Here is a 27489-nt window from a genome sequence, read left to right as displayed (position 1 = left end):
TGGGCCTCAATTTTCACTAGTCATCGACGGGCCTTCAGCAGGCCGAAATGTAGACCGGGCCGTTTTGGGCCCAGTTAGCTCATGGGCCGTTACCAGGCCGAAACATATCTCGGGCCTTAGTTGGCCCACTGATATCATGGGCCTTTAAGAGGCCGAAAGCTTAGCACAGGCATCAACGGGCCGAATTACGTGACATGCCTTTAACAGGCCCAAAGTCACGTTGGGCTTAACTGTTGCCACCTTTAACACACGCCGTTAGTGGGCCCGATGTCCCGTCGGACCATATATGGCCCATGGGCAGCACAGGCCATTCCCAGGCCGAAAGTCACACCGGGCTGAAATGGGCCCATGTCTACATCAGGCCTCTAACAGGCCGAAAGTCACTGGGCTGTAGTTGGGCCAAAATATTCGGCGAACAATTAACGGGCCAGATCTGGCTTCGGGCCGCAAATGGGCCCAAATATTGGGCAAACAATTAACGGGCCAGATCTGGCTTTGGGCCGTAAATTGGCCTTTATTAAGCAGGCCGTTATTGGGCTGGCCCACTAGTACCTGATTAAGTTCTATGGGCCTTTGACTGGGCTGGCCTTTTTAACCTATATGGGCCTCTATTGGGCCCAGCCATGTGTCGACGTATCATAGGCATGTCTCCTCCAATGGACGGGTGACATCTGGCCCACTGACGAGCTGACACGTATTCCCTTCGGCCAATGAGAATTTTACACATGGAAATTTCCCATTGGTCAGGGCTGTTAACGGGTTATCGGATCCAAAATCCGACCCGATAGCTTAACGGCGTTCCGTTACGGTGGATGCCAAGGAGGGGGGCCCTCTCCCCCTCTCTTCTGGCAGCGTCGGAGCGTCGCCAGGGGAACCATCATGACGGCGATCTACATCGACAACTCCGTCATCTTTACCGTCACCTCCATCACCTTCCCTCATCTATTATCAGCGGTCCACTCTCTCGCAACCCGATGTACCCCCTACTTGAACATGGTGCTTTATGCTATATATCCAATGATGTGTAGCCATCCTGTGATGTTTGAGTAGATTTGTTTTGTTCTATGGGTTGATTGGTTTGACTTGTATGTTTTACTTTGGTGTTGTCCTATAGTGCCTTCCGTTCCACGCACACGTGGGGAATTCTCGTTGTAGGGTGTTGCAATATGTTCATTATTTACTTACCGACTGAGTACGTGGGTGTCAAAAACACAAAAACTCGGGTAAGTGAGTTGTTGCATATGGGATAAAGCGGGATTTGCACTTAAAGGTATGGTTGGGTTTTATCTAAGTGATCTTTAGTACTTGCAGATGCTTGCTAGAGTTCCAATCATAAGTGCATATGATCCAAGTACGGAAAGTGTGTTAGCTTATGCCTCTCCCTCATATAAAATTGCAACGATGACGACCGATCTAGATATCAATTACCTAGGACAATCTCGCAAATCCTACCACCACTTATCCACACTAAACTAACCTAATTATTCTTTTATTAAAACAATACCTAACTTTTATTTCCACGTTCTTTATTATCTTGCAAAACTATCCAACTACACCTACAAACTAGTTTTATTTCTTGTTCTAGGTAAAGTAAACGTTAGTGTGCGTAGATTTGTATCGGTGGTCGGTAGAACTTTAAGAGAATATTAATCTATCTTTAGCACCTCGTTAGGTTCAACACTCTTATTTATCGAAAAGGCTACAAACAATCCCCTACACTTGTGGGTTATCAGTTCATATCAGCCATCCTCCTCTTGCTAGCAATGTGCATGTGTAGGATGCAGGAGGAGCTACCAAGTGCACACTCTCCTCTTCATGTTTGTTTCATCTTCATGAGCTGACCTTGATACAGAAACTGATCTTGATCTGATCGCCGGAGCTCGAGGCAGAGGCGTTGGCCCGGGGGGGGGGGCGTGGGAGCCCTGTGGAGGAGGCGCTAGAGCAGGAGTTGCATGGAGGTCGAGCTGCTTGGACCTGTTGGGGAGGAGGCAGACCTGCCTGGAGCTGGGGGAGGAGGCCAGAACTGGAGGCAGAGTTGCTGGGATGGTGTGTTGGAGGAGCTTGCTGTGGGAGGGCGCGCTAGAGATCGTTGTGCGGAGGAGGTGGAGTTGCGGATGTAATTGGGGAGTAATTTGGATTGTTGAGGGTGTTATTGTAAAATATGATTTCTATACAAAATGTTGTCCCTCGCGTCACTTAATTCCTGGCGGAGGAGGGAGTACATATTACTCCTACATGTCTAGAGGGAGTACATGTTACGTACATGGTACCCAGAAATTCAATTCGGCTCACGGGTGCATGTGCTCCTACGCACGGAAATGAATTTTAAAATGTCACAAAAATCCTAAAAAAAATATTAGTTCATAGTTACATTCAAATGCTACTTACAATTTTTTAGGCAAAAAGGTTAAGCATTTTGGCCTGCGCAAAATAAACAAATTGAACACCAAATATTACCCTCAAATGTCACATCCAAATTTATTTATTTCACGCACAAAACACTGCGCTACATTTCACACGAAAATTGTCAACCATGCTTGCCACACTAACACCAACATCTACAAAAGAAACTTTTTAACTACTTTTTTGAACTTGTTGTTCATGCGGGAGCAAATGCTCCAGGGAGCCAAAACGCGTTTGAAAGTGACGTTTTGGATCTTGGGTGCATCTGTACCCGTGAGCGAGTGGTAAAATTAACGAAAATAGTAAAGAAATTCAAAAAATTCTAAACTCTTTTTGTGATGCGAGATGCTCATGTGCGTATAATTCTTGGCAAATTTCATGGAGTTTAGACATTTCGTTAGCTCTCAGCAAAAAAGACAAATTTCAAACCTATGAGAAACTTTTGAAAACATCACTATTGAAATTCATTTTGTCTTTTTTGCAATGAGCTCCTCTAGTGTCATTTAGCCATGAAATTTTGCACGCGCACTCGAGTATCCTTTTTTTGTTAAAGAATTCTAAATCGAGCATTAGTTTGAACGACATAGAAAACTCTTTTCCAACTGAGAGCATCAAGCAATTATATGGTTTGGATTCAGAATGGTCACAACCCTTTCATGGCTGGATATGCACAGCAACAGTTCATTAATGGAAATTCACTTTTCTTAGCGCCTAGCGTTTCAAAGCACAGGAGTATCCTTTCCCTTCTCCCCTTCCCTTTCAAATGAAAAAGAAGCAAAAAAGAAAAATACATGTTCTTTTCGAATTTTTCTGCTATTTTTATTTTACTGTTCACCGGAAGGGGAGCCTTGCGTAACGGTAAAGTTGCTGCCTTGTGACCATAAGGTCACGGGTTCAAGCCTTGAAAAGAGCCTCTTACAGAAATATAAAGAACGGCTGTGTATTATAAACCCAAAGTGGTCAGACCCTTCCCCGAACGCTGCGCAAGGAGCTACATGCACCGGGCTGCCGTTTTTTTGTTCACCAGACATAGATGAGCCCAGGCACCAAACTGAATATCCGTATCTGCTATCTCTACTTCATTCTTTCGAACTCCCCTCATTGCCTCCTTGACAGGTGTTTTGAAGTGCGCGTCACTTCCACTGTGTACACGTGTTGCAATGAGGCAGGTCGATAGGAACTGGCACTGTCAAATTTAATCGTACAGAAAGTTAACTACTCCAACTAGCAATAAGTATTTTGCAATGCACGACTTGCCAACTTATAACAAGCTAAAATGGCTGAGCTGACCATATTGTCACAACATCGTATAATATATATATAGGAGTATATAGCATAACAATGCTGCTTCCAGAACGCCAAACCACTGGTCTAGGAGTATAAGAGCAAACAGAAGTGGAAGTGACAAGTCGGTAAGTGATGGATGGTGGTCACTGGCTGGCACGCAAAGCAGCCCTGCGTAACAACAGCTGCCACACTTGGATCTAAATCACCTCCATCATCTCAGTCCTCTTCAGATTCCTCAGTCATCTCGCAGTCATTTCCGCCCTCTTCAAGTTGCTCCATCTCAGAGTCATCTCCGTCATCAGATTCCTCCATGGTCAGAGAGTGATCTTCGTCTTCTTCAAGTTCATCCAGACCTGGAGACATAATTCTCCACAATTTAGCTTTGGAAGAGTTGGTCTTATGAACTTCCTTTAGCCCAGCAATACCCAATAATTAATGCATTCCCACCCAAAACATTGGAATGAAACAATTGGAGCCTAGATCTACATACCCATGCCAAACAATTCAGGACGCGACCTGAAACAAGAGCACATTCATTAGGTTCTGAAACTAAGACACTAGTATAGCAAATTGATGTTTTAGAGTAACGCCAATAATGATTGACACACATGAGTGAAATACAGGCTCACCTGCTCATGACAGCTACTGCTTTCTCAAGAAAACCATCCACCGAGTTATAGTGAACCAGGAAATGAACCCCAGGGACGTGAGACTCATCAGGCCCTTCGAATTAAGCAAAGAAAAATAAATGCCAGCAAAATTTAATATACTAGCCATCTGAGCACTAATTAGGAATTTAGGGCAAAAGTAAGCAACATATATTTGGCAAGAACACATGAACTAATGAAATATTGTTAAAACAACTCTGATATTTCCAGCATGCAAGTTGGTCACCCTAGAATTCTGATATGCACAGCTATTTCTGAAGGACTGCATAATACATCATCAATGAGCCATATTATATAAATAGTAAATGAAGATCTAAATTGTTCTCTGTTAAATAGACTGCGCCGCATTTCACCACATTGTGATGTCTTTATTGCTTCACGCATGCATTATTAGTTCAAAAGAAACAGAGATACTCCTTTTGGTTCCATGAATCAAGATACATGTGAAGCATTCAAATAGCTTTGAGGTTTCAGGATAGAATGTATTCATACTTTTGTTGGTCTAAGAATGTTAGGGTACATGTGAGGTTTGGGACAGCATGTGCAGTAAAGAAAACATGTGCCTGTCAAATTGCTGGTACCAGCATATTAGTAATGTTTGCATGCAAGTCTTGTGAAGCTAGGCCTTTAAATTTCGCTACAAAAATTCCAAGGTTTGTTGTAAGGGGGTCCGAGGGCCATATTGCAGAGAAGATGATGGGTGGCAGCGGAAGGCCAGGAATAGCGGTAGCCCAGAGGAAGATGACTCCAGTGGACCCCACAAGCCGGCAACCCATGAAACATTTTTTTTTCCAACCGGGCTCACAACCCCTTTCCATTAATTTTGCAATCAACGGAAATACATCAGTCTTTATCCAAGTTCATCGCCGAACTCAAAACAGATATAAACCTACTTTTGCGTGAAATGAGACTGAAAAGGGGGGAGCGAGTTGGCGCATCACCAGGAAACCCACCGCGTGATGATCCTGGAACGGACCACCAGCCATGGGACGAAAACCTGATGACACTTACCAGCCATCTGCTCAGAAATACAAAGTACCAAAACAACCATCAGACTCCGATGACTAGGCGAAACAGTCGCAGTACAGATCACCAGCGGGCATCAGACCGGCATCAGACCGGCATCAGACCCCAGTGGGAAGCGAGAGTAGAGAGCCGCCAGACGCTGATCGCATCTAGCCAATCTGCAAACCATCTCTGTCTCTCAAGAGCAGCCTGTCTCGAGGGAAGGATCTGTCCGTCAGTGCCGCAGCAGCATGTGCCAATCTCTTCACACCTGCCTGGAGCTTCACCCTGTCCTCTTCCTTCAGCAAACCTGCCCAATACATCATAAAAGAGCATGCCGTGAAAACAACCTCCAGAGGGGATCGAACGACATGCTTATCAAACATAACTTTATTACGGAGAATCCAAATCCCCCAACATATCGCAGCAATAATCATCATATATAAATGCTTCCCACCCGGAAAGAATTTATAAAGCCAAGCAAAGCTTTGCCAAAGGGATCGAGGGCAGCAAGATGATCCTGCTGTCATACCCAGCGTCCCCCAAACTGAGCGAGCGAGCGAGCACGAGAAAAACAAATGGTTTGCCGTTTCAACATTAGTACAGAAGGAGCAACTGGGATTTCCAGGCCATTTTTTGGCACGCATGTTATCACGAGTAAGGATGGCGTTTTGAAATAGTTGCCAAAGGAAAATCTTGATCTTCAGCGGGATAGGTGCTTTCCACACCATTTTATAATTAGGACCTGACAGATTTCTCTCCAGCCACTCGTATAAGGATTTAGTGGTGAATTTTCCTTTGCCACCAAGGGACCAAGAAATCTTATCTGGGGATTCATTCAATGTCAGCTTTTTAGCTTCCACGATCATCCAAGCCCATTGATCACCCAGCGCCCCTACTAATCTGCGTCTGAAGCCAATTTCATAGTTATTCGCAGCCCAGGATGCAACAGTGCAATCCTGATCTTGGCAGATGCTGAACAAGTCAGGGAAATGATCTTTCAACACAATGTTATCGATCCACGGGTCATACCAGACCCTAGTAAGGTTCCCACTCTCAATGTTAACCTTTCTACCAGCCATATATGAATCTTTGACTTTCATAATGGCTTTCCAGCAGGGGGAGTCCGAGAAGCGACTCCGGATGTTAGCTACTGTTTTGTTCTTGAAGTATCTAGCTCGCACAATGCGTTGCCATAAACCATCACTCGTTTCCAGTTTCCACCACCACTTAACGAGCAGGGCAATATTTTGCTTATGCAGATCTTTAATACCTAAGCCCCCAATCTTCTTAGATCTGCAAACTCTTGTCCATTTAACCATATGATAACCATGTTTCTTATTCTTTCTCCTCCAAAAGAACCGCCTGCGATGTTTATCCATCTTCTCAATAAAAGTTTTATTAAAAAGAAACATCGACATGAGAAAAGATGGGATCCCATCCAAACTGGACCCCAGTAAGGTCAGTCTGCCCCCAGATGATGCCGCGTAAGCAACCCAGGCATCGAGCTTTTTGATCATTTTACCATCAAGGAAGTCCAGATCAATATTCCTGAGAGTAGAATATGTAACAGGGATTCCCAGATATTTCATAGGCAGAGCCCCCACCTGGCATCCAAACATGTTCGCATAGATTAAGTCTGTGTCATTATCACCCCCAATACTGAAAATTTCGCTTTTTTCAAAGTTGATCTTAAGACCTGACATAAGCTCAAATAAATACAACAAGAGTTTGATGTTGACAGCCTTGTCAACATCATGTTCAAAGCACAGCACCGTATCATCAGCATATTGCAAGATGCCCACCCCATCCTCAACTAGCTCAGCAGCTAAACCTTTGATCAGGCCATTCTTCTGAGCTGCCAGCACCATTTTAGTCAGGCATTCTGCTGCTAAATTGAACAAGAAGGGGGAGTGAGGATCCCCCTGTCTCACCCCCTTAGCACTTTGAATATAAGGCCCCAACTTTGTACAATTCCTTGCTTGCCAATAACATAAGGTTGACTTTTAATATACGTAGATGCGGGAATCCCGGGTTCAAATTGGTGCAGCAACAGGCCACCAAGATTTCAGTAGAAGCGCATATGAAGAACAATGGCTGCTTCCGTTGTTTCCAGCAAGAAAACAGATGTGAGTGAACAAGGGATGTGAGAGAAGAGTGGTGGACTTTTTACTTTAAAACAAGGTGTGATGTCTGCCATGATAGAGTAAATTTCAAGCAAATATAATGAGTGCCTTTGAGCTGTGCAAGAACAATCTAATAACAAAATAACAAGACAAGCCTCCGCCAAGTATGATGCATTATGTCTTAGCGAAGAACCTCGTTACTCCAAACTATATGTGTCTATCTAAATATCTATCTATCTAGAATAATAGTCATTCGCATTTGCACAAGCTTGTGGATAAACAAAAAAGCATATAACAACAGAAACAATTTTATGTTGTCAAGCATTAATTAAATGGCACCAGCATGCGTTCGACCTAAGCCAGGATCAAACTGTCCATGACATTCACAGTTGCATTACTTATAGCTTCCTTGTTCATAGACAAAGTAGAAACAATAACAACATGCACTATGTGCTCAACCAAATCAGCATTTTAAAGCAATTTAGCATGTAATTGTGAACCAAACAAAATCCTCAAAGAATTAAGACAGAATAGGAACGAGATGTACCAGACGAATGGATTTTTGTGGTCCCTGCCGGCAAATTCCAGGAATGGACCACGAGGGAGGAGAGTGACGGCAGCTCCTGATTGTCCAACTCCAGACACTGCATCAGTTTCTTTTTCTTCAGGTTGACACAGAAGATGTGCTGGCCCAGGAAGAAGTAAACCTTGTAGGCATTCCTTGGGTGGACGAGCGCCACCGTGGGGACGATCTGCGGAAGCATACTAGACTTGTAGGTCTGGTGGCTCCAGATATCAGTCAAGTCCACCTTAAGCTTAAACTCCCAGTACACGACCGACGGATTGTTGGAGGACAGCTTCCACATGCTGACTCGGGGGGGGGGGGGGGGGGGGGGGGGGGGGGGGGGGGGGGGGTCGCCATGGATCTGCACGTACCATGGCCTGCCTTTGCTCACCTTTAAGCAGCGGTATTTGTCACCTTGAACTGGGAACCACGCTGCGCGCAGCCGGTCAGAGACATGCGGGAACATGATTTGGTAAAACGTCGGTCTATCCAGGAAGGGGTTGCAGGCAAGTATACAAGAAGAGAGGTCGAACCACCACAGGAATCCCTCGTGGGAGAGGACGCCATCCCAGCAGCACGGTTTTGTCTCCCTGATGCGGCCGCAGTCGGCCTCCTTGTTGACCCACTCGCACAGGTCAATCGTGCAGGAGAGTATGATGCGGGCCTGTGTACTGAAGAGCCCCGTGTTGAGCATGGCCACCATGATCCCACTGCCGCGGCGATTGCGGATGAGGCCGACGGAGTGGCGGCTGTTGAAACCGCCGTCGGGGGGGAGGATGCCCAGCGTCCTACGGAAATACGGGTCGCAGATGTAGTAGGTGAGCCCGACAAAGGTGTAACCGCAGAGCAGCAGGAGGCCGCAGTCGTCGGTAGCTTCGATGTACGGGTAGTCGACGCTTCCGGCGGGGGTAGCGACGTTACCCGGGACGGTTAGGTGGGAAAGGAGCGGAACCTCGTTGAAGGTGAAGGCCGCATTGGGGAATTCCTTGCTCATCTCACCCGACACCTTGGGGATGCCGTACATGATGAACCACTCCCCCTGCGCCGCCGGGGCCATTGCTTTGTTCTTCTTTTTTGTGGTCGCCGCCAGGGCCATCGCTGGATGGGAGGAACTCGATCGATTTAGGGTTCCGTGTATTGTGGACAGAGATGTGGAATGTGGATGCGGTCTGGATCTGGATCCTCACTTTCAGTTATAAATAAATATCTTTTTTTAGCATAATCTGTATCCTTTATTAAGCATGAACTGTCATTGGAATAATATCGAACATAGAAGAAAGCCACACATGGCGCCCGGGAAGGAGGGATGCGGCAGCCTTAGCTAAAGCATGAGCCTCTCCATTATATTTTCTACTCTCATGGATAAACTCTACTGCCCTAAAAGCTCTTCTTTGATGCTTGATATCTTGCAGAATTGGGAAAAACTTGCATGGGAGGTCATCCTTGATCCTTGTCACCACTTCTAGGCAATCTGTGGCCACACATATGGACTGGACATGTAAGTCTGTAGCGAGCGCTAGCGCCTCGCTACACGCTTGTGCTTTGAGAATCACCGGATCCAGGAGGCCTTCGACAATGATCGTTGAGGCCCCAAGGTAGTTCCCGTTTCTGTCTCGACACACTACTGCGGAAGCGCCCTTGTCACCAATCTTGGAGAAGCCTCCGTCAGCATTGATCTTGGTATCGTGCAGTTCTGGCGGTAGCCATGCAGACCGCATCGGTTGTCCTGGGCCCATAGTTACATGCGGGTCCCTGGGCATTGCATGCATGCCCCTGGATATTGCATGCAGGTCCTTCGATTGCGCATGCAGGTCCTTCGTGCGCGCCCCCCTCTCTGGGATTTGATCAAGCTCCGCCATGAATTTGGTGATGAAAACATGGGTACTGAGGGGGCTCTGGAACTGCTCGTCATGGATAGCTCGGCGTCTCGCCCACCAGATTGCCCACATAGTGACAAGCACCCGCGCCAGGTCCACCGTGGGAAGGGTATCCACTAACCAAAACATCCATAACTTAGCATCGTCCGTCCGATTAGAGATGATTGTTTCCGTGATGTCTTCATCAGCGAGAGCCCAAACACACCGAGCCATATGGCAGTCAAAAAGTGCGTGACGCCACGTGTCCACCGCCGAGTGACAGATAGAGCATTCAGCGGAGTCGGCCATGCTTCTGTGTTGTCGAACAGCCCCCGTGGGTATAGAGGTTTTGGCAAGTCTCCACGCAAAGACGCATACTTTTGAGGGAACCGATGTGCCCCAAAGTTTGGCCCATGAGCGACTATCAGCTATGACGTTGGAGTGACCGTCATTATGCTCCAGCCAATCTGTACGTTGTTGTTTCGTCGCTGCCAGCAATTTGTACGCTGAGCTCACAGTGAAAATCCCTCTCCTCTCGTAATGCCACGACCAGAAGTCAGCCTAAACCTTGTTGCTAAGGGGGATGTTGAGGATTGCCTCCACGTCCATCGGGTACATATGTTCATCAAGCACTCCACGGTTCCAAGTGTGGGTGACCGGGTTTATAAGCTCAGATACCTGTTGAGGAGGGTTCTAGGATTTTGGGCTCACCGGCCGGAGTTTGAAGTCGCGAGGGACCCAGTTATCATGCCAAATGTTGGTGCTATCCCCCGATCCGATGCGTTTCAGAAGGCCGAGCTTTAGTGCATCCCGCCCCTCAACGATAGATCGCCACACTTGTGATGGGTTTCTCCCCACTTCTGCATCAAGGATTGAAGAAGATGGATAGTATACCGCTCGCAGAATCCGGGCGCTGAGAGAGTCCGGCTGGGTTAGAAGCCGCCAAGCTTGCCGGGCAAGTAGTGCCAAGTTGAAGAGCTCAATATCTCGGAAGCCCATGCCGCCCATGTTCTTTAGCTGTGACATAACTTCCCATGACACCCAGGTAGTCTTCCTCTCTCCTTTCTTAGATCCCCACCAAAGTTTCCTCAACAAGCCATTTATATGCTGACAAAGACCCCGAGGCAGTTTGAAACAAGCCATGGAATAGGTAGGAATCGCTTGGGCAACTGATTTTATTAGCACTTCCTAACCACCAACAGATAAAGCCTTCTCCATCCAACCTTGCACCTGCTTCCATATACGGTCCTTTAGATACTTGAAAGCCCCTTCCTTAGCTCTCCCCACATCGGCTGGATGGCCAAGGTATTTGTCTGACAATTTTTCATTCTGAACCTGTAAGATTTGCATCACCTGTTGCTTCAGAGCATCCGCACAGCCCTTGCTGAAAAAGATTGATGACTTGTCCTTGTTGACGCGCTGGCCAGAAGCTTCACAGTAACGTTGCAACAAAAAATCTACCCTCATCGCCATCTCAGGTGTGGCATCAAAAAATAAGAGGCTATCATCAGCGAATAATAAGTGATTTACCTCCGGAGCGCCCTCCGCAACCTTGATACCCCGTATACTCTCATTCGGGGCAGCCGACTTGAGCAAACATGAGAGACCCTCGGCGGCTAGCAAAAACAGATATGGAGATATTGGGTCACCTTGCCTGAGTCCCCGTGATGGGCTGAATTCTTCTTTCTTTGCACCATTAAAAACAACCGAGAAAGAGACTGAGGTAACACACCTCATAATAATCTCAGTGAAACGTGCACTTATGCCTAGTTTTAGCATCACCCTTTCAAGATAGTTCCACTCAATTCTATCATATGCTTTCATCATATCAAGCTTCAAAGCACAAAATCTGTTACCCTTTACCTTCCGCGTTTTCATGTAGTGGAGACATTCATAAGCAGAGATGAAGTTATCCGTGATAAGTCGTCCCGGTACGAATGCTGATTGTTCCTCAGAGATGATTTCGGGGAGAATGAGCTTGAGCCGATTAGCCAGAACCTTAGATGCAATCTTGAAGATCACATTGCAGAGACTTATCGGTCTAAACTGTCCTAAGTTTTTTGGACTTGCAATTTTGGGGATTAAAACAATGAACGTTTGATTTATCTCCTCCGAGGAATCCTCTCCCTTTAGAACACGTAGCACCATATCAGTTACCTCATCACCGCACAACTCCCAGTGCCTCTGAAAGAAATGTGCAAGAAAGCCGTCGGGCCCTGGAGCCTTGGTAGGGAACATCTGGAATAAAGCCGCTTTCACTTCAGTGTTGGCATATCAAGCATTGAGCATGTCATTCATGGCACCATCCACCCTGGATGGTATGTGGGAAAGCACTTCCTCAATCCCAATAGTATTTTTAGAGGCATAAAGATTACCGTAGAAGCTCGTTGCCATGTTTGCCATCTCTCGCTCATCCGTACAGACAGTACCATCCGCTCGTTGCAGTTCGCTGATGCGGTTCCTTGCCTTCCGAGCGCTAGCTTTCCGATGAAAAAATTTGGTGTTGTTGTCACCCTCCGCCAGCCACTGAACACGAGCTCGTTGACGCCACATGATTTCCTCGCGCAAGCACAACTCAGCCATGGGGGCTTCGACCCACTCTTCTTCTGGCGATGGTCCTGTGCGATCTGGCAGCACTCGCAGTTCTGCAAGTTTCATACGAAGTGACCGCAGCTCCGTTCTGACAGCACCGAAAGTGGTTCGGCCCCACTTGCGCAGCCTGTCAGCAACAAAACAAAGTTTCTCGGACAGTGCCGCTACAGATTGGGCCTTGCCATTAGAGTTCCACGCCTCAGCTACCACATCACTAAATCTCGGGTCATGCTCCCACATGCATTCATATTGAAACTGCTTCTGCTTTGCTCTCACACTCGTGTCCACAAGATCCTTCTCCAAAAGAATAGGGCAATGGTCAGATTTAGCCGCTGTTAGATGTTCCACCGAAGCAAAAGGAAAGAGGGCAGACCATTCGGCTGTACCCAAGGCTCTGTCCAGCCGAACTCTGCAGAAGTGGCCTCCTGAGACTTTTTTCTCCCAGGTCCAGTCCAAACCTCGGTAGCCCAAATCAGCAAGTCCACATATATCCACAGCCTCTCTGAATGCATCAATCTGTGCACAATCACGCTCATTAGGCCCAAATTGTTCCTTGGGCCGTAGGATCTCACTGAAATCCCCAATACACATCCATGGAAGGGTGCTCTCCCCTCTCAATCTTGTCATCGTGTTCCAGGTTTTGTACCAGAGAGATCTCGTTGCTTCCTCGTAAAAGCAAGAAAGGCGCCATTGTTCCCTCCCTGTTTCGAGCACCCATGCATCAACATGATACTCCGAATAGTTCTTTATTTCAACCATCACCGAATTTTTCCAGAAGATACAAATACCTCCACTACGACCACTACTGCCAACAGCAAAACTGAAATCAAACCCTAAAGAAAAACAAAGACCTTCAACACGACTCTTTGGTAACTAAGTTTCAACTAAGCAAAGAATAGTAGGTGAACTAAGCTCCACCAGATCGCGGAGCTCTCGAACTGTCGCAGGATCGTCTATCCCACGACAGTTCCAGCTTAGGATTTTCATTGGGCTTGGCGGTGCTCCGAGGAGGAGCCCGCCAACAACGCCAACTTATCAGTTCCTTGCTTCAATGGTGACCCTGTCTTCTTTGCTTTCTTGGCATCCCTTGGTGAGACATAAGCATGAGGTGGTGGTGGGACGGCCAAAGTGGTGTTAGCCTCATCTGTTGCCTTGCTCCTCCTCATACCCTCCGCCGAGTTGTCCGACAAGACAAGATTCAGGTTTCTCCTGATAGTTTCAACGACGGGCGTCTCCTGTCTCTCAGGCCCAGTCTTTAGAGGGCTAGTCACATCATCCTCTTCCGTAGTCGAGTCAAAACCCGCATCCTGAGACGATCGCTTGCATGGTGGCGAGCACTGGCGGGTAGAATTGCCTCGGCCTGCCCTACCTCTTCCTCTACCACCTGAGCGACCCCCTTGAGGGGCCCATCCACCTTGCTGCTCTGGTGCAACCTCCCTTCTTTGTGCCAACATCCAGCTGCCCCACTGCTTATCCTTCTCCTCCCAAACACCATCACCGCACTCCTCGTGGTTGTGACCCTTTGGGTCAGATTTAGCCCGGTCCAGCCCAATATCGGATCGGATACATGCATCAAATGCGCGACAGCTATATCTCACCTACTGCGAGATGATAGGCGATCGCTTTTTCGGGACCGATTTGTTTGCCTCTTTTAGCGTTACTAGCAAATGGGAGACAAAAAATTATGGCTAACCAAATAAGTATGACTCAATATCTTGATATATGATCTGCTTCAATAAAATGGGGCGGGGGGGGGGGGGGGGCGACCCCTTTCATTCAAAAAAAATATCTTGATATATGAGCGTACTCTATTTTCACATAGTGGTTCACCATGTTGCCATTTTTTTTCTCACCCTAGCCGATGATGGTCACGATGTTCACGTGATCACAATGCACTCGACGTGGTAAATCCCAAGGCTATGAGTTTGCCAGTGCATGCCACACTTTTCACTATGTTGTGCAAGGGAACGTTTAAAACTTCTAAAACAAATCTCATTGACCAAGAGCTACTCCCAACGCCAAGACATATAAAGATTTTCGAAAGACTAACCAAATCCTAGACATAAAATACTTTTGAATCAGTGAACAATTTTTTGAAACATCAAACTTTTTTTTATTTTCTCAAAAAAATCATGAACATTAGTTTTGTTTACAATTTTTTTGAATGTATGAACCGGTTTCGTATTCATTAACACTTTTTGACTCAACAAACATTTTTTGAATCGATGATCTTTCTTTTAAATTGGGGAACAAAATTAAAAAAACAACTATTTATTATTATTGTTGTGAACATTTTCTAAAATTTCATGGACATTTTTTTCAGATTCCCGAATATGTTTTGAATACACGTTCATTTTTTCAAAATCATGAGCATGATTTTATTTCCTGACCATTTTTTACAGATTGTGATTTTTTTTATAATTTTGCGAACAGTTTTGCAGAACCACCAACATTTTTTGAATCTGCAAACTTTTAATGATTTTCTAAACATGTTGGAATTCACATATATTTTATGTTTTTATCAGACTTATTTCTTATTTTTTTAAAACTCGCAACTTTTAGAATATTAAAATCCATTATTAATTTAAAGATGAAAGAAGAAAGAAAACAGAATGAGAAAAGAAAAGACAAAAAAGTAATGTTGAAGCTCTGCAATGTTGTTTCATGATTCAGTAGGTGGTAGGAGCTAGGATCCTACCTGGTCTAGGGCATAGGTTGTACGGGAAGGGGGAGGGTTGACGGAGATGCGATTGCGGCTGCCGGTGGCGGGGCGCCGTGGCGCGATGAAGAAGAGGCGGCGGCGGCGCAAGAGGCGGCTAGGGTTAGGTCTCCCGGCTCCTTCGGGAAGCCGAGCAAATAATGATTGCTTTTTGCTTGATTAGATGATACATCTCCTCTCCTTATATAGAGAGGTTTAGTTGACTCCTAAGCAAACGATCCTAATAAGGATAAGATAATTGGGCTAAGCCCCTAATAATGATAAGATAACTTGGGCCACAACCCGCTGGCTAAACCCTTAATATGCTGGTCATAACATTTCTCCCCGCCTACACAAACAACTCGTCCTCGAGCTGTAAGGTGGGGAAGCTCTTGCTGAACTCCTCGAGGTGATCAACCAGCGTCAAACACATTCGCGACAACTGGGCGGCCAGGTCGGCGGCGATGGCGTCCTCCGGAATGTAGTCTGCAACTTCCAGGTAAAAGAGTCGCGGGCAGACGTGACCGGGCGTGTAGGGCTTGTGGCAGTTGAAGCACAACCCTTGGCGGCGATGCTCGAGTAGCTCGGCCGAGGTGAGCCGGCGGAACGGGCGCGCCGCGGTCGCGGCGAGGGGTGCCGCGGAAGCCTGAGCAGGCCGACCCTGCATGGGAACATCCGGCCAGGGTAGCGACCCAGCGGCCCGGGACGGTGATTCCTGCTAGATGGCTACCGCGCGGCGCTCGAACGCGCGGGCGTAGTACATGGCCGTCTGGAGATCCTGGGGTCCCCGAAGCTCCACGTCCACGCGGATGTGATCCGGAAGTCCACCGACGAAGAGGTCGGCCCGCTGCTGCATCGTCACGCCCGATGTGCGGCATGCCAGGGCCTGGAAACGGTAGGCGAAGTCCTGAACCGTGAAGGTGAAGGGAAGGCGGCCTAGCTCTGTCAGGCAGCTCCCGCGGATCGGTGGCCCAAAATGAAGGAGGCAGAGCTCGCGGAAGCGCTCCCAAGGGGGCATGCTGCCCTCGTCCTGCTCGAGGGCGTAGTACCAGGTTAGTGCCGCACCGCGGAGGTGGTAAGAGGCGAGCCAGGTACGCTCCGAGGTGAGGGTGCGCTGCCCGCGAAAGAACTGCTCGTACTAGTTGAGCCAGTTGTGGGGGTCCTCCATGTCGTCATAAGTGGCGAAGTCTAGTTTGGCAAACCGCGATGGTGTCTGAGTCGGAGCGCCGTGTCCGACTGGCTCGGAGGTGAGAAGCAACGAGGATTGGGGCGCCCGATCAGCATGGTCGCGGCCCATGGAGTGCCCCACCGAGCCGGAGGGATCGCCAAACTGCAGAGTGGGTGCCAGCGAGTCTCCAGCCGACGTGTAGACGGGTGGCGGCGATGATCCAGTCAGCCATGCCAGTATTGGGGACATTGACGGTGGGTAGCACACTTGCTGGATTGGTACGCCTCCCTGCATGGGTGACCCGGGCCCCGTGCTGGGCGGTGGTGGGGCCGGCAGGTACGGTGGTACAGACCTGGGTGGCATGGGGGCGCAGCGAGGGCCGGGGCTGGCCATTGTGGCCATTGAGGCGCGGCAGCGGGCGACGGTGGGGCTGGCAGTTGGGGCTGCGGCTGCCCAGACCCGGGAGGCGTCGGGTGCGCAGCGAGGGCCGGGGCCGGCCATTGTGGCCACTGAGGCACGGCAGCAGGCGGCGGTGGGGCCGGCAGCTGGGGCTGCGGCTGCCCGGACCCGGGAGGCGTCGGGGGCGCGGCGATCACCGGAGCCGGCCACTGCGGCCAGTGGAGGGCCAGGATGGGGTGCTGGTGGGGTTTGAGAACCCATCAAACGAGTTTGTTGCTGCTTTGGTTGGGTTCCAGCCGAGAGTTACTGGCCAGGAGGGTTAGAGGGTCATGCAGCTAGGTAATCCTGAACATTTGCTCTTTAAACCCGGCATGCTGGAGGCTCTCTCGGGAGCCGTTCCTGCAAGACTAGCTACTCAAAACGCCACTGATAACCCAGTTTTCACTTTCAATGCTTCAAAGAATTCCATGTAGGGCAAAAAAAAGGAAAGGGAAGGAAGGGAAAGAGGGGAGGAGGAACTGGGTGTTCAGAGGAAGCACGCAAAAACATCATAGGTAAAAAAGAAACCTATTTGAAGCCCCAACAGATGGTAGTGAGCAGGATTTCTCTTTTGAGAAAGCCATGGATAGTTATGAGCGTATGTTGTACGGGGATATAAATGTATCTTCTAAGAGAGTGTGTACGGGTAGAGTGGAGACAGTGAGAGATGGGAATGGGGTGATAACACACGTAGTTAAAGAGGTTGAGGAGAAAGAAGACGATTAAAGGAAATATGCCCTAGAGGCAATAATAAATTATTTTATTTCCTTATATCATGATAAATGTTTATTATTCATGCTAGAATTGTATTATCTGGAAACATAATACTTGTGTGAATACATAGACAAACTAAACGTCACTAGTATGTCTCTACTTGACTATCTCGTTAATCAAAGATGGTTATGTTTCCTAACCATAGACATGTGTTGTCATTTGATTAACGGGATCACATTATTAGGAGAATGATGTGATTGACATGACCCATTCCATTAGCTTAGCACCCGATCGTTTAGTATGTTGCTATTTCTTTTCTTCATGACTTATACATGTTCCTATGACTATGAGATTATGCAACTCCCATTTGCCGAAGGAACACTTTGTGTGCTACCAAACGTCACAACGTAACTGGGTGATTATAAAGGATCTCTACAGGTGTCTCCAAAGGTAAATGTTGGGTTGGCGTATTTCGAGATTAGGATTTGTCACTCCGATTGTCGGAGAGGTATCTCTGGGCCCTCTCGGTAATGCACATCACATAAGCCTTGCAAGCATTGAAACTAATGAGTTAGTTGCGCGATGATGAATTACGAAACGAGTAAAGAGACTTGCCGGTAATGAGATTGAACTAGGTATTGAGATACCGACGATCGAGTCTCGGGCAAGTAACATACCGATGACAAAGGGAACAACGTATGTTGTTATGCGGTCTGACCGATAAAGATCTTCGTAGAATATGTGGGAGCCAATATGAGCATCCAGGTTCCGCTATTGGTTATTGACCGGAGACATGTCTCGGTCATGTCTACATTGTTCTCGAACCCGTAGGGTCCGCACGCTTAAGGTTTCGATGACAGATATATTATGAGTTTATGAGTTTTGATGTATCGAAGTTAGTTCAGAGTCCCGGATGTGATCATGGACATAACGAGGAGTCTCAAAATAATCGAGACATAAAGATTGATATATTGGACGGCTATATTTGGACACCGGAAGTACCGGAGGGTTACCGGAACCCCCCCGGGAGAAGTAATGGGCCATATGGGCCTTAGTGGAGAGAGAGAAGGGCAGCCAGGGTGGGCCGCGCGCCTCCTCCCCCCTGGTCCGAATTGTACTAGGAGAGGGGGGGCGGCGCCCCCCTTTCCTTCTCCCTCCCCACTTCCTTCCCCCTCCTAGTAGGAGTCCTACTCCTACTAGGAGGACTCCTCCTTGGCGCGCCTATAGGGCCGGCCGGCCTCCTCCCCTTGCTCCTTTATATACGGGGGCAGGGGGCACCCCTAGACACACAAGTTGATCCACGTGATCGTTTTCTTAGCCGTGTGCGGTGCCCCCTTCCACCATAATCCTCGATAATATTGTAGCGGTGCTTAGGTGAAGCCCTGTGACGGTAGAACATCAAGATCGTCACCACGCCGTCGTGCTGACGGAACTCTTCCCCGACACTTTGCTGGATCGGAGTTCGGGGATTGTCATCGAGCTGAACGTGTGCTAAAACTCGGAGGTGCCGTAGTTTTGGTGCTTGATCGGTCGGGCCGTGAAGATGTACGACTACATCAACCGCGTTGTGCTAACGCTTCCGCTGTCGGTCTACAAGGGTATGTAGATCACACTCTCCCCTCTCGTTGCTATGCATCACCATGATCTTGCGTGTGCGTAGGATAATTTTTGAAATTACTACATTCCCCAACAGTGGCATCCGAGCCTAGGTTTTATGTGTTGATGTTATATGCACGAGTAGAACACAAGTGAGTTGTGGGCGATATAAGTCATACTGCTTACCAGCATGTCATACTTTGGTTCGGCGGTATTGTTGGACGAAGCAGCCCAGACCGACATTACGCGTACGCTTACGCGAGACCGGTTCTCCCGACGTGCTTTGCACAAAGGTGGCTAGCGGGTGTCAGTTTCTCCAACTTTAGTTAAACTGAGTGTGGCTACTCCCGGTCCTTGCGAAAGTTAAAACAACACCAACTTGACAAACTATCATTGTGGTTTTGATGCGTAGGTAAGATTGGTTCTTGCTTAAGCCCGTAGCAGCCAAGTAAAACTTGCAACAACAAAGTAGAGGACGTCTAACTTGTTTTTGCAGGGCATGTTGTGATGTGATATGGTCAAGACATGATGCTAAATTTTATTGTATGAGATGATCATGTTTTGTAACCAAGTTATCGGCAACTGGCAGGAGCCATATGGTTGTCGCTTTATTGTATGCAATGCAATTGTGCTATAATGCTTTACTTTATCACTAAGCGGTAGCGATGGTCGTGGAAGCATAAGATTGGCGAGACGACAACGATGCTACGATGGTGATCAAGGTGTCGTGCCGGTGATGATGGTGATCACGACGGTGCTTCGAAGATGGAGATCACAAGCACAAGATGATGATGGCCATATCATATCACTTATATTGATTGCATGTGATGTTTATCTTTTATGCATCTTATCTTGCTTTGATTGACGGTAGCATTTTGAGATGATCTCTCGCTAATTATCAAGAAGTGTTCTCCCTGAATATGCACCATTGCGAAAGTTCTTCGTGCTGAGACACCACGTGATGATCGGGTGTGATAGGCTCTATGTTCAAATACAACGGGTGCAAAACAGTTGCACACGCGGAATACTCAGGTTATACTTGACGAGCCAAGCATATACAGGTATGGCCTCGGAACACGGAGACCGAAAGGTCGAGCGTGAATCATATAGTAGATATGATCAACATAATGATGTTCACCAATGAAACTACTCCATCTCACGTGATGATCGGACATGGTTTAGTTGATTTGGATCACGTAATCACTTAGAGGATTAGAGGGATGTCTATCTAAGTGGGAGTTCTTTAGTAATATGATTAATTGAACGTAAATTTATCATGAACTTAGTACCTGATATTATCTTGCTTGTTTATGTTTGATTGTAGATAGATGGCCCGTGCTGTTGTTCCGTTGAATTTTAATGCATTCCTTGAGAAAGCAAAGTTGAAAGATGGTGGTAGCAATTACACGGACTGGGTCTGTAACTTGAGGATTATCCTCATTGTTGCACAGAAGAATTACGTCCTGGAAGCACCGCTGGGTGCCAGGCCTGCTGCTGGAGCAACACCAGATGTTATGAATGTCTGGCAGAGCAAAGCTGATGACTACTCGATAGTTCAGTGTGCCATGCTTTACGGCTTAGAATCGGGACTTCAACGACATTTTGAACGTCATGGAGCATATGAGATGTTCGAGGAGTTGAAGTTAATATTTCAAGCAAATGCCCGAACTGAGAGATATGAAGTCTCCAATAAGTTCTATAGCTGCAAGATGGAGGAGAACAGTTCTGTCAGTGAGCATATACTCAAAATGTCTGGGTATAATAATCACTTGATTCAATTGGGAGTTAATCTTCCAGATGATTGTGTCATTGACAGAATTCTCCAATCACTGCCACCAAGCTACAAGAGCTTCGTGATGAACTATAATATGCAAGGGATGAATAAGACTATTCCCGAGCTCTTCGCAATGCTGAAAGCTGCGGAGGTAGAAATCAAGAAGGAGCATCAAGTGTTGATGGTCAGCAAGACCACTAGTTTCAAGAAAAAGGGCAAAGGAAAGAAGAAGGGGAACTTCAAAAAGAACAGCAAGCAAGTTGCTACTCAAGAGAAGAAACCCAAACCTGGACCTAAGCCTGAAACTGAGTGCTTCTACTGCAAGCAGACTGGTCACTGGAAGCGGAATTGCCCCAAGTATTTGGCGGATAAGAAGGATGGCAAGGTGAACAAAGGTATATGTGATATACATGTTATTGATGTGTACCTTACTAATGCTCGCAGTAGCACCTGGGTATTTGATACTGGTTCTGTTGCTAACATTTGCAACTCGAAACAGGGACTACAGATTAAGCGAAGATTAGCTAAGGACGAGGTGACGATGCTCGTGGGAAATGGTTCCAAAGTCAATGTGATCGCGGTCGGCACGCTACCTCTACATCTACCTTCGGGATTAGTATTAGACCTAAATAATTGTTATTTGGTGCCAGCGTTAAGCATGAACATTATATCTGGATCTTGTTTGATGTGAGACGGTTATTCATTTAAATCAGAGAATAATGGTTGTTCTATTTATATGAGTAATATCTTTTATGGTCATGCACCCTTAAAGAGTGGTCTATTCTTATTAAACCTCGATAGTAGTGACACACATATTCATAATGTTGAAGCCAAAAGATGCAGAGTTGATAATGATAGTGCAACTTATTTGTGGCACTGCCGTTTGGGTCATATCGGTGTAAAGCGCATGAAGAAACTCCATACTGATGGACTTTTGGAACCACTTGATTATGAATCACTTGGTGCTTGCGAACCGTGCCTTATGGGTAAGATGACAAAAACACCGTTCTCCGGTACTATGGAGAGAGCAACAGATTTGTTGGAAATCATACATACAGATGTATGTGGTCCGATGAATGTTGAGGCTCGTGGCGGATATCATTATTTTCTCACCTTCACAGATGACTTAAGCAGATATGGGTATATCTACTTAATGAAACATAAGTCTGAAACATTTGAAAAGTTCAAAGAATTTCAGAGTGAAGTTGAAAATCATCGTAACAAGAAAATAAATTTCCTACGATCTGACCGTGGAGGAGAATATTTGAGTTACGAGTTTGGTGTACATTTGAAACAATGCGGAATAGTTTCGCAACTCACGCCACCCGGAACACCACAGCGTAATGGTGTGTCCAAACGTTGTAATCGTACTTTACTAGATATGGTGCGATCTATGATGTCTCTTACTGATTTACCGCTATCATTTTGGGGATATGGTCTAGAGACGGCCGCATTCACGTTAAATAGGGCACCATCAAAATCCGTTGAGACGACGCCTTATGAACTGTGTTTGGCAAGAAACCAAAGTTGTCATTTCTGAAAGTTTGGGGCTGCGATGCTTATGTGAAAAAGCTTCAACCTGATAAGCTCGAACCCAAATCGGAGAAATGTGTCTTCATAGGATATCCAAAGGAAACTATTGGATACACCTTCTATCACAGATCCGAAGGCAAGATTTTTGTTGCTAAATTCGGAAACTTTCTAGAGAAGGAGTTTCTCTCAAAAGAAGTGAGTGGGAGGAAAGTAGAACTTGACGAGGTAACTGTACCTGCTCCCTTATTGGAAAGTAGTACATCACAGAAACTAGTTTCTGTGACACCTACACCAATTAGTGAGGAAGCTAATGATAATGATCATGAAACTTCAGAACAAGATACTACTAAACCTCGTAGATCAACCAGAGTAAGATCCGCACCAGAGTGGTACGGTAATCCTGTTCTGGAAGTCATGCTACTAGATCATAATGAACCTACGAATTATGAAGAAGCGATGGTGAGCCCAGATTCCGCAAAATGGCTTGAAGCCATGAAATCTGAGATGGGATCCATGTATGAGAACAAAGTATGGACTTTGGTTGACTTGCCCAATGATCGGCAAGCAATTGAAAATAAATGGATCTTCAAGAAGAAGACTGACGCTGACGGTAATATTACTGTCTACAAAGCTCGACTTGTCGCAAAAGGTTTTCGACAAGTTCAAGGGATTGACTACGATGAGACCTTCTCACCCGTAGCGATGCTTATATCTGTCCGAATCATGTTAGCAATTGCCGCATTTTATAATTCTGAAATTTGGCAGATGGATGTCAAAACTGCATTCCTGAATGGATTTCTGGAAGAAGAGTTGTATATGATGCAACCGGAAGGTTTTGTCGATCCAAAGGGAGTTAACAAAGTATGCAAGCTCCAGCGATCCATCTATGGACTGGTGCAAGCTTCTCGGAGTTGGAATAAATGCTTTGATAGTGTGATCAAAGCATTTGGTTTTGTACAGACTTTTGGAGAAGCCTGTATTTACAAGAAAGTGAGTGGGAGCTCTGTAGCATTTCTGATATTATATGTAGATGACATATTACTAATCGGAAATGATATAGAATTTCTAAGTAGCATAAAGGGATACTTGAATAAGAGTTTTTCAATGAAAGACCTCGGTGAAGCTGCTTACATATTGGGCATTAAGATCTATAGAGATAGATCAAGACGCTTAATTGGACTTTCACAAAGCACATACCTTGACAAAATTTTGAAGAAGTTCAAAATGGATCAAGCAAAGAAAGGATTCTTGCCTGTGTTACAAGGTGTGAAATTGAGTAAGACTCAATGCCCGACCAATGCAGAAGATAGAGAGAAAATGAAAGATGTTCCCTATGCTTCAGCCATAGGCTCTATCATGTATGCAATGTTGTGTACCAGACCTGATGTGTGTCTTGCTATAAGTCTAGCAGGGAGGTACCAAAGTAATCCAGGAGTGGATCACTGGACAGCGGTCAAGAACATCCTGAAATACCTGAAAAGGACTAAGGATATGTTTCTCATATATGGAGGTGACAAAGAGCTCATCGTAAATGGTTGCGTTGATGCAAGCTTTGACATTGATCCGGACGATTCTAAATCGCAAACCGGATACGTGTTTACATTAAACGGTGGAGCTATTAGTTGGTGTAGTTCTAAACAAAGCGTTGTGGCGGGATCTACATATGAAGCGGAGTACATAGCTGCTTCAGAAGCAGCAAAAGAAGGAGTCTGGATGAAGGAGTTCATATCCGATCTAGGTGTCATACCTAGTGCGTCGGATCCAATGAAAATCTTTTGTGACAATACTGGTGCAATTGCCTTGGCAAAGGAATCCAGATTTCACAAGAGGACCAAGCACATCAAGAGATGCTTCAATTCCATCCGGGATCTAGTCCAGTTGGGAGACATAGAGATTTGCAAGATACATACGGATCTGAATGTTGCAGACCCGTTGACTAAGCCTCTTCCATGAGCAAAACATGATCAGCACCAAAGCTCCATGGGTGTTAGAATCATTACTGTGTAATCTAGATTATTGACTCTAGTGCAAGCGGGAGACTGAAGGAAATATGCCCTAGAGGCAATAATAATGTTATTATTTTATTTCCTTATATCATGATACATGTTTATTATTCATGCTAGAATTGTATTATCCGGAAACATAATACTTGTGTGAATACATAGACAAACTAAACGTCACTAGTATGCCTCTACTTGACTAGCTCGTTAATCAAAGATGGTTATGTTTCCTAACCATAGACATGTGTTGTCATTTGATTAACGGGATCACATTATTAGGAGAATGATGTGATTGACATGACCCATTCCATTAGCTTAGCACCCGATCATTTAGTATGTTGCTATTGCTTTTCTTCATGACTTATACATGTTCCTATGACTATGAGATTATGCAACTCCCGTTTGCCGGAGGAACACTTTGTGTGCTACCAAACGTCACAACATAACTGGGTGATTATAAAGGAGCTCTACAGGTGTCTCCAAAGGTAAATGTTGGGTTGGCGTATTTTGAGATTAGGATTTGTCACTCCGATTGTCGGAGAGGTATCTCTGGGCCCTCTCGGTAATGCACATCACATAAGCCTTGCAAGCATTGCAACTAATGAGTTAGTTGCGAGATGATGTATTACGAAACGAGTAAAGAGACTTGCCGGTAACGAGATTGAACTAGGTATTGAGATACCGACGATCGAATCTCGGGCAAGTAACAAACCAATGACAAAGGGAACAACGTATGTTGTTATGCGGTCTGACCGATAAAGATCTTCGTAGAATATGTGGGAGCCAATATGAGCATCCAGGTTCCGCTATTGGTTATTGACCGGAGACATGTCTCGGTCATGTTTACATTGTTCTCGAACCCGTAGGGTCCGCACGCTTAAGGTTTCGATGACAGATATATTATGAGTTTATGAGTTTTGATGTACCGAAGTTAGGTCAGAGTCCCGGATGTGATCACGGACATAACGAGGAGTCTCGAAATGACCGAGACATAAATATTGATATATTGGACGGCTATATTCGGACACCGGAAGTGTTCCGGGTTATTTCGGAGAAAACCGGAGTACCGGAGGGTTACCGGAACCCCCCCGGGAGAAGTAATGGGCCATATGGGCCTGAGTGGAGAGAGAGAAGGGCAGCCAGGGTGGGCCATGTGCCTCCTCCCCCTGGTCCGAATTGGACTAGGAGAGGGGGGGCGGCACCCCCCTTTCCTTCTCCCTCCCCACTTCCTTCCCCCTCCTAGTAGGAGTCCTACTCCTACTAGGAGGAGGACTCCTCCTTGGCGCGCCTATAGGGCCGGTCGGCCTCGTCCCCTTGCTCCTTTATATACGGGGGCAGGGGGCACCCCTAGACACACAAGTTGATCCACGTGATCATTTTCTTAGCCGTGTGCGGTGCCCCCTTCCACCATAATCCTCGATAATATTGTAGCGGTGCTTAGGCGAAGCCCTGCGACGGTAGAACATTAAGATCGTCACCACGCCATCGTGCTGACGGAACTCTTCCCCGACACTTTGCTGGATCGGAGTCCGGGGATCGTCATCGACGTGTGCTAAAACTCGGAGGTGCCGTAGTTTCGGTGCTTGATTGGTCGGGCCGTGAAGACGTACGACTACATCAACCGCGTTGTGCTAACGCTTCCGCTGTCGGTCTACAAGGGTACGTAGATCACACTCTCCCCTCTCGTTGCTATGCATCACCATGATCTTGCGTGTGCTTAGGATAATTTTTGAAATTACTACGTTCCCCAACAACGATGTCCGGCAGCAGAGAAGGGAATCAGTTGGAGATGATGGCACATCAGCGGCCTCCGAAGAGGAGGTACGCCGGGCCAATTGAAAATAATCGGTTGGAATTGTCGTGGTATGCTCTCTCCCACGGCAGTTCGCGAGCTCTTGGACCTACAGGAGTGCACCAAAGCAGAGTTAATTTTCCTTTCAGAGTCTCATTTGAATAAATGTAAAGCTGATGAGCTTCGTCGTGTTTTGAGTTTTGATTCTATGTTTGTAGTGGAGAGTGATGGCCGAGCAGGTGGCCTTGTCTTGTTTTATCAGAAAGTGAATAAAGTTGATTTGAACTATGTGTCGAATAATTTTATTGATGTTCTTTTTATGAATGGGAATACTGTACAGTGGTGTTTCACCGGTTTTTATGGCCATCCGAATTGGAGTGACCGTGCTTTGTCATGGGATGATATTCAAAACTTGTATAATAAGGGAGATCACCCCTGGGTAGTTTTAGGAGATTTTAATGAAATTTTGTTCTCATCAGAGAAAGAGGGAGGGAATGCGAGACCAAATGCGATGATGTGAGATTTACGTAATTGTTTGGGAGATTGTGGACTAGCAGATATGGGATGTGTGGGTGACTTATTTACATGGAGGAGGGGCGAAATCAGGGAAAGACTGGATCGAGCGGTCTGTAATGTGGATTGGGCGAATAAATTCCCTCGAGCAGCATTATAAACGAAGAGCATGTACACTCAGACCATCGCCCTATTATTTTAGACACGGAGTATTTTGACGATAATATTTTTGACAGCTCAAAAACTCGAAGGAGACAATTTGAAGCTCGATGGCTGAAAGAAGAGACGGTTACGGAAGTTGTGCGTACAACTTGGGAAAAAGCGAAGATGTTGGGCATAGGGCCGTCTCTCGCTGGTCGTACACGAGCGGTACACGCATATTTGCATACTTGGGATCATGATATCCTCAAGGGTCCGAAAAAAATAATTAAAAAATTAAAAAAAGATTTAGAAAAACTACGGAGGGGGCCTATGAATGTTAACTCTCTTGCACGTCAAAAGGAGACTATTGTACTGATTGGAAATTTATTGGAACAAGAGGAGATATACTGGCTACAACGGGGTCGAGCTAACTGGTTATTGCATGGTGATCGCAATACTTCTTTTTTCCATAACGCCGCAACGGCTAGAAAGAAGAGAAATCAGATAAAAAAATTGCTTGATGATAATAGGGTTTGGGTAAAAGACACGGAGATGAAGAATCATATTCTGGGGTATTTTTCTAACCTGTTTACTTAAGAAGTTAATCAACCGAACCAGGA

At 46.3% G+C, this 27489-nt stretch overlaps 1 protein-coding gene across 1 annotated transcript; it reads right to left on the bottom strand.

Moving 5' to 3' along the window:
• Positions 1 to 3574: 3574 nt before the first annotated feature.
• Positions 3575 to 8379, bottom strand: LOC123048731 (uncharacterized). Its single transcript, XM_044471777.1, has 4 exons — positions 8037 to 8379; positions 4320 to 4413; positions 4181 to 4206; positions 3575 to 4043 (listed from the first exon to the last, which is right to left on the bottom strand). The coding sequence occupies exons 1-4, from the start codon at positions 8353 to 8355 to the stop codon at positions 3907 to 3909; spliced, it is 576 nt and encodes a 191-aa protein (XP_044327712.1). The 5' UTR covers positions 8356 to 8379; the 3' UTR covers positions 3575 to 3906.
• Positions 8380 to 27489: the final 19110 nt, after the last annotated feature.

Source organism: Triticum aestivum, chromosome 1A, assembly GCF_018294505.1.
Source record: "Triticum aestivum cultivar Chinese Spring chromosome 1A, IWGSC CS RefSeq v2.1, whole genome shotgun sequence".
NCBI classification, from domain to species: domain Eukaryota; kingdom Viridiplantae; phylum Streptophyta; class Magnoliopsida; order Poales; family Poaceae; genus Triticum; species Triticum aestivum.
The sequence above is the reverse complement of the archived record's forward strand: the minus strand, read 5'-3'. Positions and strand labels throughout refer to the sequence as shown.

Coding starts and splice junctions, on each gene's coding strand:
- LOC123048731 (XM_044471777.1), bottom strand. CDS start 8,355: ATGTGGAAGCTGTCCTCCAACAATCCGTCGGTCGTGTACTGGGAGTTT. Junction 4,207..4,319: donor GCAGTAGCTGTCATGAGCAG/GTGAGCCTGTAT, acceptor CTCTTGTTTCAG/GTCGCGTCCTGAATTGTTTG. Junction 4,044..4,180: donor TCCTGAATTGTTTGGCATGG/GTATGTAGATCT, acceptor TTATGTCTCCAG/GTCTGGATGAACTTGAAGAA.